At 42.3% G+C, this 17814-nt stretch overlaps 1 protein-coding gene across 2 annotated transcripts in view; it reads right to left on the bottom strand.

The window, feature by feature from the left end:
* Positions 1 to 17814, bottom strand: part of sdk1a (sidekick cell adhesion molecule 1a) — a 950103-nt gene that overhangs the window by 603100 nt on the left and 329189 nt on the right. For both annotated transcript variants that reach the window (XM_078558601.1, XM_078558602.1), the window contains exons 2-3: positions 14816 to 14975; positions 7686 to 7792 (exon numbers count right to left, since the gene is read on the bottom strand). In XM_078558601.1, coding sequence (XP_078414727.1) covers positions 7686 to 7792; positions 14816 to 14975 — 267 coding nt within the window. The remainder of the gene's footprint in view (positions 1 to 7685; positions 7793 to 14815; positions 14976 to 17814) is intronic.

Raw genomic sequence — 17814 nt, 5'->3', positions numbered from 1 at the left:
AGATACCCCTACAGGCTGCTCAACTACCATAGGCATCACCCACATTTGTGATCCAGCTATATCATTACCCAAGATAAATTGAACTCCTGCAATGGGCAATTTTTCCACCACTCCAACAGTCACTTCGCCTGCTTTCCACTTACTCTTTAATTTTATCTTTTACAAGAGAATAGGTTTAGCATCTCCATGAACCCCACTTATTATCACCTGTTCCTGCAATACTCCCTCTGAACAACAAATATCACTATCCCGCAACATTAAGGACTGACTAGCCCCTGTGTCTTTTAAAATTTTAAAGTCTTTATCGATTCTACCCTGTACACATGGAAAGACTTCCCTTCACACACAAAATCTTTAAACATCTCTGCAACCTGCTCCTCACAATTCTCTTGGGTAAATTATGAACACATTCCCTCTTCTTTGCCGATCACTGATTCTTCCTGTTTTACCTGTACACAAACCACTGGATTTTCCTGTGCCTGAGCCCCAGAACCCACAGTACTTTTACTTCCAGAACTTTCCTCCGATAATTCCAACAGATTTTCTAGCACATTGACTGTGTGTGTCCAACTTTATTACAATGAAAACACCTCAGCCTTCAAATGTCACTTCTACCCTCAACACCTTCCTTTTTATTCTGAAAAAAGACCTCCTGGGTATTTCCACCTACTCCTTCTTTTCCCTGGCTACCCACCTTCCTTTCACATTCCCACTTTCTATCCTTTTCTGACTTGAAAGGGTAACGAAAAAAAAGCCTTAGCTCTATAAACTAACTCATAATCATCAGCTATCTCTGCTGCTCGACTTACAGATTCAACTCTCTGTTCCTCCATATGAGTTCTCACTACCAAAGGGAGTGAATCTTTAAATTCTTCCATAAGAACTACCTCACTAAGAGCTGCATATGTTGTCTCTATCTTTAACATTCGTATCTGCCAGTTGAAATTACTTTGTTTTACTCTCTCAAACTCAATATAAGTTTGCCCAGGCTGTTTTCTCATATTCTTAAATTTCTGCCTGTATGCCTCAGGAACCAACTCATATACACTCAGAAAAGCCCTTTTTACCATATCATAATTCACCGATACCTCTTTTGACAGCGAAGCATAAATCTCATGTGCTCTACCCAGCAACCTGGATTGTAATAACAATGTCCAGATTTCCTGTGGCCATTTCATCTGTTTAGCTATCTTCTCAAATGAAGTAAAAAGTGCTTCAACATTTCTTTCCTCAAACTTTGGAAGAGCTTGTACAAATTTAAACATCTCTCCACTGGGTTCTTATCATGAAATAAGTCCTTCCTCACCTCTTGGTGTCTCTTTTTTTAACTGCCAGCATTTTAAGCTGGAATTCTCTGTCTCTCTCTTTTTCCCATTCCTGCTTTTCTGACTGTTCCCTTTGAAAAGTCCTTTCTCTTTCCTTTTCTTTTTCTGCTGCCACTAGCTCCAATTTTTTCATTTGCAATTGAATTTGAGCCCCTCCCAATGAACCACCCCTTGGAGAACTTGGTCTGTCAGGTATTCCTTCCAATTTCAAATGCTATAATATGCCTTCAATTATGTCTGATTTCCTCACCCCTGCAGGTAATCCTAATTGTAACTTACCTACCAATTCCATCAACTTACCCTTATATACCTTTTGTAAATCAACCAAAGTTGTAACTTCAACTCCCAGGCAAGATTTAGAAATTCCCAAAGCCATTTTGCAGTCTTACCACTACCAAAAAAACCTCATACCAACTCCTGAATTCAAAGTGCTTCTCGTACTTGTAAACTTAAGATTCACCAACTTCAAACCAATCAAGGAATTTCAAATATATCCTAGATTAGCCACCAAATTTTATGACACAGCAGATGGCAAATGCTGAGCTGTTCAAATCCCAGGGGGAAACTTGAAACAACTGTCACAACTAATTTTTAATTTGTATGTTTCGAGATGCAGGCTTTGAATTCAGTAATAATAAGACCATTGAGTCTTAAGAGGTTTTTATAAAACTAAATTAAACATTTATTAATAGAAGAAAAGATTCTAAGCACATACATATGTCTACAAATTACTGCTACAATAACTTTTAAATCCCCTAGTTAATCTGATTCCTAGTTACACCTTTGTTAAGGCAACAGTAAAACTGGAGGAAGGTTTGTAGTGGAGTTCCCCAGGGGTCGGTGTTGGGATCCTTTCTTTTCCTGATATATATTAATGATCTAGATCTTGGTGTGCAGGGGACAATTTCAGAGTGTGCGGATGATACAAAGCTTGGGAGTGTTGTGAACTGTGAGGAGAACGGTGTTGAACTTCAAAAGGACACAGACAAGTTGGTAGTGTGGGCAGAGAGGTGGCAGATGAAGTTCAATGCGGAGAAGTGTGAGATGATGCATTTTGGTAGGAAGAACATGGACAGCCAATATAAAATAAGGGGTGAAATTTTGAAGGGGGTGCAGGAGCAGAAATATCTGGAAGTATGTGAACACGTTGGATGGAGTTTTGAAGAGGTTTAAAAGAATGGTTCCAGAGAAGAGAAACTTCAGCTATGAGGATAGATTGGAGAGGTTGGGACTGTTCTCCTTGGAGAGAAGGCTGCTAAGAGGAGATTTAATAGAGGTGTACAAAATCATGAGGGGGCTGGATAAAATAGATAGTGAGAAGCTGTTCCCGTTCGTAAAAGGATCAAGAACGAGAGGGCACAGATTTAAAGTGATTTGCAAAAAAAGCAAATGTGACGTGAGAAACAACTTTTTCACACAACAAGTCGTTCGGGTCTAGAATGTACTGCCTGGAAGTGTGGTGGAGGCAGGTTCAATCAAGGCATTCAAGAGGGGATTAGATGATTATTTGAATAGAAACAATGTGCAGGGGTACGGGGAAAAGGCAGGGCAATAGCACTAGGTAATAATGTTCATTTGGAGAGCTGCTGCAGACACGATGGGCCGAATCGCCTCCTTCTGTGCCATTAAAATTCTGTGATTCTGAGATACTGGAGCCAGTGCTTCTGCAGCTAAGGTGCTTTTAACCACCCTTCTTATTTTCTTTGATTCTCAGGCCAATGGACAACATTTGTTGTTCTTTCCTACCAAAAATATGATACTAGAATATCCATCCAGAAGTTTGGCATACATCGCTAAAAATGACCAACTTCATGTCTTTCTGGATCATACAAGGCCGGGAACTTGAGTGCATATTTCTCTGAATTTAATTTCTTTAATGGTTTATTTGCTCTCGGAACTTCTTCAACTGTAGCAAGTTTCATCATAGCATTCAATGCCAATACGTCAAAACTAGCATCGGGTCTAGTCTGAGTGCACAACCAGTTCAACTGTCCAATTAAACTTCTTATTTGGTCTATTTCTTCCTTAAACGCAGGATCCTCTTTTTATTGGGACCTGGCCCGATTTAGTGAGATGCGATCAGTATTTTGTAAATAAGGCTGTTGATTCAGGGACAGTCCCAACTTATTCTGCTTAATGTCTAACCCTATATATGTTAAAGGCCCCCGAAGTCTTACTGCCAATTTTAAACTCCTTCTTTATTTCATCTATCATTGCTTAAATTCTGGAGAACCTTCCCACAGGAAATCATCAATGCAGATGATAAAGATGCCTGCTAGTTTCTCCTTGTGACATTAATAGATCATTGCTGGGTCTGTTTTTAGCTGAATACAACCTGTTTTCAACAAGACGGACCTAACTGAGAAATACCACACCTGGTATTTCAGTGTATACACTAAATTCTTTCCAACTCTTTCGGTTTGACATCCTTTATCAACTTATTGTCTCATTTGTTAGCAGCCACTAAAACTTCGATCATAAGAGCTTCTACTTCTCATGGCATTCCTAGACTGTTCTATGGTTCTTGTCAAACTACAATCATCCTCCTATCTTTTTCTAGACTACTGCTACGCGATCTCTCCCTCCTTAGATCAGAGTCCTTTTCCTAAGTCCATGATCTTTTCCTAGGGTCGTGATCACTTCCCGGTCCACTTTCAGAACTCAACACTGCACTTTCTCGCCTTCCACATCTTTACCTCATTTTGTCAATCCATCAGTCTTACCATTTGTCTCTCATCTTGCACATTCAGCCAATGTTTATATTTGCCGGTGGCTTTTCCTGCTCTCATAATGGTGGCATCCCTCCATTCACTGGTCCCTACTGGCATATATGTTATTCTCTAGCCAACTTTGGCTGGCTGGCTGTCCTTTGGGATAAATAGCCTTGTCCTGCACTTCAGTATCACTTTGTTTATATTCAGTCATCCATTTATCTGCCATAATCTGCCCCTCGTAATTGTCAAATAGGTGTGTTTGTGAAGTGCACGCTGCCCCTTCTCTTTATATTACCTGTTCAGATTCTGAAAATGTATAATCAGTGTCAATTAGCCTCGAGAAATGTACCCTAACAGTTTGATTCCCATGTTGTAAACTTACTGTTTTTCTATCACTGCCTATAATCTTACCAGGTCCTTTCCATTCTTTCAGTCCTTCTCTTTTGTAACATACCATGTCCCCTGGATTAAAATTTATTTCTGATGGCCTTATGCGGTGCTGTTAAGACTCGCCAAACTTTCTCTGAAGCCTCAGCCTTGATAAATGCTCTTCTCCCTGCATGCAGGGCAATCAAGTGCTCAAAAAAATTGAACTAATCATAGTCCCTTCCAAGGCCGGGGCCTGATCCTACATCACCGAAGGTATTTTTGGATTTCTCCCATAAACTAATTGATAAGGACTGTAGCCGCCCCCCCACCACTTGAAATGAATTCTTCACATAGACTGTCCACACCAGGGTAGATGTCAGTTTACAGCTCGGTTGGTCAGCTAAAATTTTGTGAAGCATCTCATCAATTACTGCGTAATTTCTTTTACAAACCTCATTACTAAAGAGACTTTCTGCTGCCGTATTCATTACTACAATGTTTATATTTTCACACATACTTATAAATTCATCGTTGGCAAATTCCACCTGCGCACACTGCCCCCCACCCCCCGCAACCCCAGCCCCATTGTCAGTTAGGAATTTAGCTGGTGCTCCCGGTCCAGTTCCTATCGATTTTTACATTACTTTGTCCACAATTACGTTTTTGTCTTTACTCTACATCGCTGTTAGCAGACTGAATCTAGTTGCCATGTCTATGGAGTGTAAGAGAAAACTGTTTTTGTCCTTATCCCATATATTCAAGTCCATTGCTACAATTTCATAAAAGTCTCTTGCTAACAGAAGACTCACTATGGGCCATGACGGTGTCCTCCTACATTTTCTACATATGTCGCATTTCTCACTGATCTCTTCTATAAGTTGAGCACATTCATCATCCATTACTCCTGCATCCTTTAGCAGGACTTTTAACCTATGACAAGATGGATGGGCAAATTGCCGATGTAGTTTTAAAACAATTTGCCTATTTCACCTTTAAATTCCTACCCCCAGATGTCATCAACACTTCTTTAACATTGTGATTAGAAATATTAGGTCTTGTTAAGGGGATACAATAATGTCCAGATTGTGTAAACTGTAGATCTACAGATTTCCCAAAAACAACTGCCTTATCACGTTCCATATCTAATTTCATTTGAGCCTTTTTCATAGATGGCTTACTCAACAGTAAGGGTATTTCACTGGGTACCACATCTGTGCTGATAAAATGGTTTACCCCGGCTATTTTACACAGAATCAACACTCTCTTTGGTGACTTTAATGTATTATCGCCCCCGAACCTGAAGTAAGTAGAACTTCATATTCCTTAACCTTACTTTGGTCTTTCCTATTTAGAGAATCCAGGTAACACTTTAAACAATCCACTCCACATAATGTGGACGTGCGCCCACTGTCTAACACAGCACAACTGAATGAGTCTGCAACTAGAACACCCATTACTGGACCAAAGCTTCTGACTGATCAGTATTGTCATCTTCCCCTTCCTTGTTACGTGTCATTTCAAAAGCCCTGTTATTCCGTTTCGGACAATTCATCACATGATGATATTTCGAGTCACATCTGAAACACCTGTTAACCATTCCTCGGTTACTCCTGGGGTTCATTCTCTACCACCTAGAAGGGCAGGGCAGTAGATGGATGGGAACACCGCCACCTGCAAGTTCCCCTCTAAGCCACACACCATCATGACTTTGGAGGTTATCATGGTTCCCTCATTGTCGCTGGATAAAAAACCTGGAACTCCGCCCCCTAACAGCACTCTGGGTATACCTACATTAGCGGTTCAAATGGCAGCTCAACATCACCTTCTCAAGGATAATTAGGAATGGGCAGACAACGCTGACCGAGCCAGGCGATGCTTACATCCCATGAAAGAATAAAACAAAAATTAAGGAAATCAATGCACTGGGGATTGTGTGGGAAAGTAGAATTGATATAGGTGTTCAGCCGTGATCTTTTTAAATGGCGTAGCAAGCTCAAGGGGCGCATGGCCTCCTCCTGATCTTAGTTCTTTTGTGAATCAGGAGGATGTAATGGAGAATGGGGGTGGGTGTGGAATAAAGAACCTGGGGTGACCAGATGGATAGCAGGGCTGAGGCCAGGTGGAGGGCAGGGCCAGACTGAGAGCAGGGGGTTGGGGCTGGATGGAAAGCAGGAGGCAAAGCTGTTTGGAGGGTAAGGGATGGAGCCAGATGGAGAACAGTGTGGTGGCGGGAGGTGGTTTGGAAGGAGAGGGGTAGTTGGGGGTGCAACTGGAGAGATGGACCCGGGTCTGGATGGAGAAAGGGGCTGCTGCACATCAACATGCAAGTCAACATTCTCAGCAATCACAGTGAACTCATAATACTGCTCGTAACTGCTGGAAAAATGCCTTAATCTGCAGTATGATGTGTCATGTCCAACACATGCATATTTCAGAATTCAAAACTTTGGTGAAAATGAAAGACTGCAAAGATTCGCTCTGAATGGTCATAAATGTTTGTTACATAAAAATACACTTGAGGTACATTAACCTGTATTGTGTGTAAAGTAATTTCTACTACAATTAATGCATTAGGCTTAAATAGTACCTCTTTGGCCACACCTATGGATAGTCAGCAATTTCTATTGGACAACACTGATCTAGTGCATAAGAACTGACAACACAGCAAGAGAAAGAAGCCATCCTGTGCTTTAACAATGAGATTAATCGATGATGATCGTTATAAATTTCTCCACCCTAGTCAAACCACCGATGCTGACAGTGACAACTCATCAAAGGAAGAAGAGCAGAGAAATTGGAGAGAAAAAATGTATACATCATCAAGAAGGGAAAACTGCACAGTTGATTTTCCTGATTTAAAATTAGTTAACACAGGGAAGAACTAGCTTGATTAAAATTACCATTTTTAGCTAAAATTTGATTCCATTAGTTGAGTTACAAGGTATCAGACAAATGCACGAACCAGTCATTTCTGGTGAACAAAAACGGCATCAAACAGGTCTAATATTTGTTGCTTTCTTTTTTAATTTCTTGTTTATTGGTATACACTAATAAATAAAACAATTCAACTTACATCGTCAGCATGAAAGCTTTTCTTGGAATGGCCGTGTCATAAATTGGATCATCCATTGCTATTGTTTCAGTAGATGGTACATTTCATGGTATAGTCATGTAAACTATTTTTAATGGTGTTGCTTATTATATGAAGCAAAAGGAACTGCTTGGGTCTACAACTTAGATACTGTGCATCATGGTGTAAAAAGTGACATTCACTTACATGCTACTTGTACTTGTGTCTTCCTCTGTAAAAGTGCTCCACGTCTGTTCCGCACCACACACTGGTAAAACCCAGTGTCGGAGCGCTGGAGGGATGGAATAACATACCTTGGACAAAAAGAAATGTTTAGCTCAGTGCATGGAATTAATCTGGACAGGAGTTAACCTGGACAGAAACCAGTAACTTTCCCTTTTTTGTTCCACTGATCATAATATAACTAATTACCACTTTTCCACCAGCAAAATTGGGTCATTTCATTTTGTTTCCATTATTTGTAATACTGTGTCTGGTTTACATATTAGGCAACTTGAGATTCAATACAAAATAAAAACAGAATTACCTGGAAAAACTCAGCAAGTCTGGCAGCATCGGTGGAGAAGAAATCAGTCAACGTTTCGAGCCCTCATGGCCCTTCAGCAGAACTGAAGCATAGTTTCAACAAGGGAGAAATATAAATTGGTTTAAGGTGGGCGGGGGGGAAGAGACACATTGAGGGTGTGGTGTGAGCAGATAATCAAAAGATGTCAGAGACAAAAGGGTCAAAGAGGTGTTGAAGGTGGTGGTCTTTGTCTGAGAAAAGTGCTAATTAAGAATGCAAGACAGGATATTCAAAGTACAGCTCTAGTGGGGGTGGGGTGGAAAGACTAAAGGTTTTAGTTTTAGATTTAAAAATAATGGAAATAGGTGGGGAAAGAAGAATCTATATAAATTATTGAAAAAAAAGGCGGGTGGGGGGGGGAAAAGAAACGGGGTGGGGATGGGGGGAGGGGGAGTTTAAGATCTAAAGTTGTTGAATTCAATATTCAGCCCAGAAGACTGTAAAGTGCCTAGTCGGAAGATGAGGTGCTGTTCCTCCAGTTTGCGTTGGGCTTCACTGGAACAATGCAGCAAGCCAAGGACAGACATGTGGGCAAGAGAACAGGGTGGAGTGTTAAAATGGCAAGCGACAGGGAGGTTTGGGTCTTTCTTGCGGACAGACCGAAGGTGTTCCGCAAAACGGTCGCCCAGTTTGCGTTTGGTCTCTCCAATGTAGAGGAGACCGCATTGGGAGCAACGAATGCAGTAGACTAAGTTAGGGGAAATGCAAGTGAAATGCTGCTTCACTTGAAAGGAGTGTTTGGGCCCTTGGACGGTGAGGAGAGAGGAAGTGAAGGGGCAGGTGTTGCATCTTCTGCGTGGGCATGGGGAGGTGCCATAAGTGGGGGTTGAGGAGTAGGGGGTGATGGAGGAGTGGACCAGGGTGTCACGGAGGGAACGATCCCTACGGAATGCCGTCAAGGGGGGTGAAGGGAAGATGTGTTTGGTGGTGGCATCATGCTGGAGTTGGCGGAAATGGCAGAGGATGATCCTTTGAATGCGGAGGCTGGTGGGGTGATAAGTGAGGACAAGGGGGACCCTATCATGTTTCTGGGAAGGAGGAGAAGGCGTGAGGGAGGATGCGCGGGATATGGGCCGGACACGGTTGAGGGCCCTGTCAACGACCGTGGATGGAAAACCTCGGTTAAGGAAGAAGGAGGACATGTCAGAGAAGCTGTTTTTGAAGGTAGCGTCATCAGAACAGATGCGACGGAGGCGAAGGAACTGAGAGAATGGGATGGAGTCTTTACAGGAAGCGGGGTGTGAGGAGCTGTAGTCGAGGTAGCTGTGGGAGTCGGTAGGCTTGTAATGGATATTGGTGGACAGTCTATCATCAGAAATTGAGACAGAGAGGTCAAGGAAGGGAAGAGAAGTGTCAGAGATGGACCATGTGAAGATGATGGAGGGGTGGAGATTGGAAGCAAAATTAATAAATTTTTCCAGGTCCCGACAAGAGCATGAAGCAGCACCGAAGTAATCATCGATGTACCGGAGAAAGAGTTGTGGGAGGGGGCCGGAGTAGGACTGGAACAAGGAATGTTCCACATACCCCATAAAGAGACAGGCATAGCTGGGGCCCATGCGGGTACCCATAGCCACACCTTTTATTTGGAGGAAGTGAGAGGAGTTAAAGGAGAAATTGTTCAGTGTGAGAACAAGTTCAGCCAGACGGAGGAGAGTAGTGGTGGATGGGGATTGTTGGGACCTCTGTTCAAGGAAGAAGCTAAGGGCCCTCAGACCATCCTGGTGGGGGATGGAGGTGTAGAGGGATTGGACATCCATGGTGAAGAGGAAGCGGTTGGGGCCAGGGAACTGGAAATTGTTGATGTGACGTAAGGTGTCAGAGGAATCACGGATGTAGGTGGGAAGGGACTGGACAAGGGGAGAGAGAAGGGAGTCAAGATAACGAGAAATGAGTTCCGTGGGGCAGGAACAGGCTGACACGATCGGTCTGCCAGGACAGTTCTGTTTGTGGATTTTGGGTAGGAGGTAGAAGCGGGCCGTCCGAGGTTGGGCGACTATCAAGTTGGAAGCTGTGGGAGGAAGATCTCCAGAGGAGATGAGGTCAGTGACAGTCCTGGATTCAATAATGAGTTACAAATGCACTCATATGGGTTTTAATATGTTGGCAGAATCCTTTCATCACATTAGAAGTCTTGAATTTCAATAGATGTTGCATGTTTCCAATCAATTCAAAATCGTGTTCACACCAACATAAACATACAGTAGGATACGCAAGTTTGAACTTGTGATCACTTCTCAAGAGCATTTGTATTAGCTATTATTCCAGAATTGAAATACAATGGAGTTCACACACCCCAGTAAAGGAGACACAGTGGCCAAATAAAACAAAGGTATCCAAATATACAAGGCCATATATAGCTAGCACAAAATAACAAGCAAAAACAGAAAATGCTGGTGATACAGAGCTAGAGCAGAGTACAGTTTCATACTCCACTACATACAAAAAATATTGAAGTAATAGAAAGGGCACAGTGCAGATTCACTGGAAAGCTGTCTGGTACAAGAAAATGCAAACACTTGGAAAATTAAAGCTGTTTTCAATAGAACAGAGGAGATAACAGGGTGATGTGATAGAAGTGTTTAAAATTATGGGGGGATTGCAGAGATTAAATAGAAATAGACAGTTCCAATCATTAAGAGGTCTAGAACAAGAGGACATAGATACATGATTAAAGTAGCGGTTTTAACCTTTTGAGGACTGTTCCTTCAATCGCTGGCGGAAGCCTCCAGTCACCTGATATTCTAATCCCACTCGCCATCCATTTGCCCTTCCTGTAAGTTTCAAGTTAACAACTGACTCAAGGCATAAAGATGAGTCACAGGACTTAAAATCGCCCAAAATTCACCTTGCCACAGTCAGGCTAGTCTACTACCTGCCTTGGTTCACACTTGCCTGATTCCTGCTCCAAGTTACAATCAGAACATAAATAGATAGAACAATCAGAACATAAATAGGCAGGGGAAACATGGCTAGATAAGAAAGAAGTGAGTTTAGCAAGGCTAAATGGAATATATTTTAATGCAAGGAGCCTGAGGAATAAGACAGATGAGGGCACAGATAGGCACGTGGGAGGGTAATATCATAGCTATGACTAAGACTTGGCTAAAAGGGCAGGATTGGCAGCTCAACGTTCCTGGTTATAGGGTATTCAAACGAGATAGAGAGGGGGATAGAAGAGGAAGGGGGGGGCTCGCAATATTGGTCAAGGAATCAGTGAGGAGGGGTGATATCTTGGAAGGATCATCAAATGAAGCCATGTGTGTAGAAGTAAAAAACACAAAAGGGGCAAGCACGCTGTTGGGTGTGTGCTATAGGCCCCCAAACAATCAGGGAGAGATAGAGGATCAAAAATGTAATCAAATTTCAAAGAAGTGTACAAATAATAGGGCAGTAATAGTAGGGGATTTTAACTACCCGAATATTAACTGGGATAGTTTTAGTGTGCATTGTAGGGAGGGAGCAAAATTCTTAAGTCGCATCCAGGAGGACTTTTTTAGCCAGTACATAGAAAGCCCAACAGGGAGGGGGCAGTTCTGGATCTGATATTCAGAAATGAGCCCAGGCAGGTGGAAAGTGTACCAGCAGGGGAGCATTTTGGAGATAGTGACCATAACTCAGTTACATTTAGGATAGTTATGGAAAAGGATAAGGTTGGGCCGGGAATAACATTTCTAAACTGGAGAAAGGCTAATTTTACCAAGAGGAGATAAGATTTGGCTCAAGTGGACTGAGAGCAGCTACTTGCAGGAAAAAACTGTGTCAGAACAGCGGGAGACATTCAAGGAGGAACTAGCAAGAGTGCAGGGCAAATATATACCCATAAAGACAAAGGGGGGGAGGTCAAGTCTGGAGAACCCTGGATGTCAAGGGATATAAAGGTTAGGATTAAGAAAAAAAGAGAAGTTTATGGCAGATACCGAGGACTCAATGAGGCAGAGTCCTCAGAGGAGTATAAAAAGTGCAGAGGGGAACTTAAAAAGGAAATTAGGAAAGCTAAGAGAGTGCATGAGAAAGCATTGGTGGGTAGGATAAAGGAAAACCCAAACCAGTTTTTTAAATATATAAAGAGCATGAGAATAACTAGGGAAACAGTAGGGCCAATTAGGGGCCACAGAGGTAATGTGTGCGTGGACCCAGAAGTCGTGGGTGCAGTCCTCAATGAATACTTTGCGTCGATCTTCATAATGGAAAAGAATGACACAGGTATAGACACCAGGGTGGAGCACTGTGAAATATTAGAGGAAATTAACATAGAGCGAGAGAAGATACTAGCGGGTTTAGTGGCCTTAAAAGTGGATAAGTCCGCAGGCCCGGATGAGATGTATCCAGGCTGTTGAAGGAAGCAAGGGAAGAGATATCAGGGGCCCTGGCAGTAATTTTCAAATCCTCTCTGTCCACAGATGAGGTGCCAAAGGACTAGAGGACTGCTAAGGTTGCCCTATTATTAAAAAAGGGAGGAAGGGATAGACCAGGAAATTACAGGCCAGTCAGTCTACCCTCAGTGGTGGGGAAGTTACTAGAAAGAATTCTGAGGGGCAGGATATGTCTGCACTTGGACAGACACAGATTAATCAGGGATAGTCAACATGAATTTGTTAAGGTAAGGTCGTGTTTGACAAATTTTATTGAATTTTTTGAGGAGGTAACCAGGAGTGTTAATGAGGGTAATGCATTTGATGTGGTGTACATGAACTTTAGCAAGGCTTTTGATAAGGTCCCTCATGGCAGATTGGTCAAGAAAGTAAGAACTCATGGGATGCAAAGCAAAGTGGCACACTGGATCCAAAATTGGCTGAGAGGCAGGAAGCAGAGGGTGATGGTAGAGGGATGTTTCTGTGACTGGAAGTCTGTTTCCAATGGGGTTCCGCAGGGCTCAGTTGAGACCCTTGCTGTTTGTGGTGTATATAAATGATTTGGACTTAAATGTAGGGGGCATGATCAAGAAGTTCACGGATGACATGAAAAGTGGTAAGGTGGTAGTGAGGAGGATAGCCAGGATAAACTGCAGGGGGATAACAATGGACTGGTCAGGTGGGCAGAGCAGTGGCAAATGGAATTCAGCCCGGTAAAGTGTGAGGTAATGTACTTGGGGAGGGCTAACAAGGCAAGGGATTACACTATGAATGGTAGGATCCTGGAAAGTACTGAAGATCAGAGGGACCTTGGTGTGCATATCCATAGATCCCTGAAGGTAGCAGGGCAGGTAGATAAGGTGGTTAAGAAGGCATATGGGATACTTGCTTTTATTAGCCAAGATCAGGGAGGTTACACTGGAACTGTATAAAACTCTGGTTAGGCCACAACTGGAGTACTGCATGCAGTTCTGGTCACCACATTATAGGAAGAATGTGATTGCACTGGAGAGGGTGCAGAGGAGATTTACTGAGATGCTGCGTGGGCTGGAGGGCCTGAGCTATGAGGAAAGCTTGGATAGGCTGGGGTTGTTTTCAATGGAGCAACAAAGGTTGACAGGGGACCTGTTAGAGGTGTATAAGATTATGAGGGGAATAGATAGGGTGGATAGGAAGGCACTTTTTCCATTAGTAGAGGGGTCAATAACCAGGGGGCATGGATTTAAGGTAAGAGGTAGAGGCTAAAATGGGAGTTGAGGAGAAATTTTTTCACCCAGAGAGTGGTGGGAGTCTGGAACTCACTGCCTGAAAGGTTGGTTGAGTCAGAAACTCTCGTAACGTTCAAGAAGTATTTAGATATTCACTTGCATTGTCATAACCTCCAGGGCTATAGGCCAAGTGCTGGAAAATGGGGTTAATGTAGTCAGGTCTTTGTTGACTGGCATGGACATGATGGGCCGAATGGTCTCCTTCTGTGCTATCAACGTCTATGAGAAGAAATGTAAGAAATGGAACAGGAGAAACTGTTTTTTATGAGATTGTGGAGTGCAATCCCTGATCATCAGTTATCTAATGACCAACCAGCTCTGGTGGCAGGTAATAATTAAAAGTCCTTTTTGGAGTTGAGTTGGCTTCAATAGGACATACCCACTGACAGAAGATTGAACCAAGTCACCTCTTTGTGACAAGACTTCAAAATATGGTACCTGAATGAGGAACAGTATTCCCTTCACCTTTTTGCTTTCAGGCAGAGCTGTGCTTTATTCTGCCATTGACACTTACTCTAGACCAATGCTTTGTTTATTTACTACAAGCATTACCAGTCCCCTGTTCCTTGATACCTTTGTTATTTAATCTCCCTCACCCTCTAACCTATCCCTGACCTTCACTTTTGTTTCACCTGACCCTCCCCTTTTTCAACAACATAAAATCCATCACATTTCTACCTCTCTTCAATTCTGAAGAAGGGTCATATTGGACTCAAAACGTTAACCCTGTTTCTCTCTCCACAGATGCTACCAGACCTGCTGAGCTTTTCTAGCACTTTGTTTTTATTATAGCATTCTAGGATGCTGTTGGTGATCAATCAATCAGACTGGTTTATTAATGGAAGCTGGATGGTTGATCTGATCAGTCAATTTGTCCCAGATAACCCTGCAAATCAATGTCCTAACAGATAGCAATGCAGTCTACAATAAAATGATCACTTAGACTCCTGAGTTATATTGCAAATTTTGTGTTGATGCTTATTTGAAAATGCTTTGCATCAATGCAGAACTAATGGTGAAACTAGCCTACAAGTATGCTTTTAAATCAAATGAACAGACCCTGTTTGGATATCCAAATAACTGAGCTTTTGCTGATTTCAATTATGGAATAGTGTTCTCTTTCATTACCTGTATTCACTAGAGAATGCTGTGATAGCTGTATCATTTCGTAACCATTTAAACTCAAGTGGCCAACTTCCCTCTGCCAAGCATGTTAAGACGAGGCGATTCCCCTCCAAGTGAACCTGTGGCAGCCCTGGCTCAGTCTTAAAATATGGTGGAACATCATCTGGAAGAAAGAATGGGCAGATTGTAAACTTGCACAGTGACAGAAATTAGCAGTATCATATTAATATGAACATGTTGCATCCAATTCAGTTTGACAGTCCTAGCAGAACTCTTACAGACTTTACTGGATTATAGTTAAAACTTCACAACAGCATTCAATAGAAATCTTAATAATACAATAAAAATGATTGTGTTCATCCAAGTATGTCCATTTCCAGACACCTCATTTATCTGCAGTGACCGCATGACTGTTAATGTGTCATTCATCGTGAGGGTACAAGGACCAATTATATGCATGCTCTGCTCCCTGTCATACCGGTTGCTCTGTGCTATGCTCAGAAAATCCAATAATAAAGCCACAGTACATAAGTTTAAAAATAGCCCCCATCATTTCAGGGACATCCCAACCCCAAGTTATTTATGCCCCTCTCCATACTCCATTCTGGGTGCTACCCCTGCTCCCCACATTTCCCATTACATAGCTCCAGCCCCTACTTCACCTTTTGTACCCACAACAGAAAAATCACTTCCATGACTTTTCAACAATCTCTTTGTGGGAAACGAGGAAACTACAGAATGGGACATACATACAAATACAGGAGAAATTATGTGATAGCCATGAGCAACACAAACTACCTTACTTTCACGGTATGAGTAGCACTATAATGATTGTATTTTGAAATTATTGCGCAGAAATTGATTGGGCAGAAAGGGAGAACAGTTAATTCTCTCAATGTATTCAGCCGCTCACTATCTTAGTTATATATCTTTACAAATATACCCAAGTACAGCAAACATCCTTGGTGTGACTAATGATCTAAAACAGAAAGAAATTCAGTGGAGTAAATGTCACTCACCATGATGATATGTAAAGGTTAAAGAATATGCTGTAAAATGGCCTGAGCCAATAACATTGTCAGAAGGAGCAGGAGATGTAGCAGTTTTATAGGAGAACTGATGTAATCTGCATTATTTTCCTTGACAAATGAATTCGTTACTACTCTGTACTTTTTAGCATTACAAATTGCAGAAATGTCAGTGTATACTGCACACAATAATCCAATTAAGGTTTCGTATTCATTCACCCTCCTGTTCTTCCTGGCCCACATCTCAACTTTTATATTCCCTATACCTCTTGCCATAAAACCAAATATTCCATTAACTTTTTTTTAATGGCCTTAACATTTTAGCATACGAACATATGAATTAGGAACAGGAATAGGCCACTCAGCCCCTTCAGCCCACTCCGCCATTCAATAAGATCATGGTTGATCTGTTTGTAACCTCAACTCCACATTCCTGCCTACCCCGATAACCTTTCATCCCCTTGCTTTTCAACAATCTATCTACCTCTGCTTTAAAAATATTCAAAGACTCTGCTTCCACCATCTTTTAAGGAAGAGAGTTCCAAAGACTCATGACCCTCTGAGAGCAAAAAAATTCTCCTCAACTCTGTCTTCAATGGGTGACCCCTTATTTTTAAACAAGACCCCTAATTCTAGATTCTTCCACAAGAGGAAACATCCTCTCCACACTCACCCTGTCAAGATGCCTCAGGATCTTATATGTATCAATCAAGTTCCCTCTTACTCTTCTAAACTCGAGCGGATATAAGCATAGCCTGTCCAACCTTCCCTCATGAGACAGCCCTCCCTTTCCTGGTATTAGTCTAGTTAAAGGTCTTGTAAACCCAAAGGCTCAAAACCCTCACCTCTTCTATATCACCAAACTTTTCCCTATTCAAAGTAGAATCATTAGTTTAATTTTTTTTTAAATACAGGGTATGGACCACCCCACAATTACTGACATTGAGTTCTGTCTGCCATGTGTTGCCCATTTATCAATATCTTATTGCGGATTCCTTTGGTCCTCAGAAGACCAAAGCCAGCATCCTAACACAAACTCAGTACTCTTATCAATGACTTCAGATTGTTTGCAGCCTCAGGTTCCTATTTGATTCCACATCCTCTCTATTATGAAGACTGCCTGCTTTTGATCCATACCACTTTTGCCTCTCTCCCAACAAGAGCACATCCCTTATCGAAATTGTCATCAATTCTTTTGTCATCTTTCTGCCATGTTTTCAGGCCACATTTTAACTTTTTTTATTCTTTCATGGGACATAGGCGTCACTGGCTATGCCAATATTTATTGCCCATCCCTAATTGTGCTTGAGAAGGTGGTGATGTGCCATCTTCATGAACCACTGCACTCCATATGGTGTAGGTATACCCATAGTGCAGTGAGAAAGGGAGTTCCAGGGCTTTGACCCAGTGACAGTGAAGGAATGGTGATATAGTTCCATATAGATGATGAGTGGCTTGGATGGCAACTTGCAGATGACGGTGTTCCCATGCATCTGCTGTCCTTGTCCTTCAAGGTGGTAGAGGTCACGGGTTGGGAAGGTGCTGTCAAAGGATTTCTGGTGAGTTGTTGTAGTGCATCTTGTAGATGGTACACACTGCTGCCACTGAGCGTTGGTGGAGGGCGTAAATGTTTGTGGATGAGGCGGTAATCATGCAGGCTGCTTTGTCCTGGATGGTGTTGAGCTTCTTGAGTGTTGCTGGAGCTGCACTCACCCAGGCAAGTGGAGAGTATTCCATTACAAGCCTGAATTGTGCGTTGTAGACGGTGGACAGGCTTTGGGGAGTCAGGAGATGAGTTACTTGCTGGAGAATTCCCAGCCTTTCATCTGCTCATGCAGCTATATTAGTACTGTAGCTGCAGTATTTATATGGCTGGTCCAGTTCAGGTTCTGATCAATGGTAACCCCAGGATGTTGATGACATGCTATAGCATTCAGTCTTTAAACCCCTCCGCCTCTTCCCTTTCTTCCTTTA

This window comes from Cetorhinus maximus, chromosome 15 (assembly GCF_964194155.1).
Source record: "Cetorhinus maximus chromosome 15, sCetMax3.hap1.1, whole genome shotgun sequence".
Lineage (NCBI taxonomy): Eukaryota > Metazoa > Chordata > Chondrichthyes > Lamniformes > Cetorhinidae > Cetorhinus > Cetorhinus maximus.
This window is presented reverse-complemented; position numbering and strand designations above follow the sequence as displayed.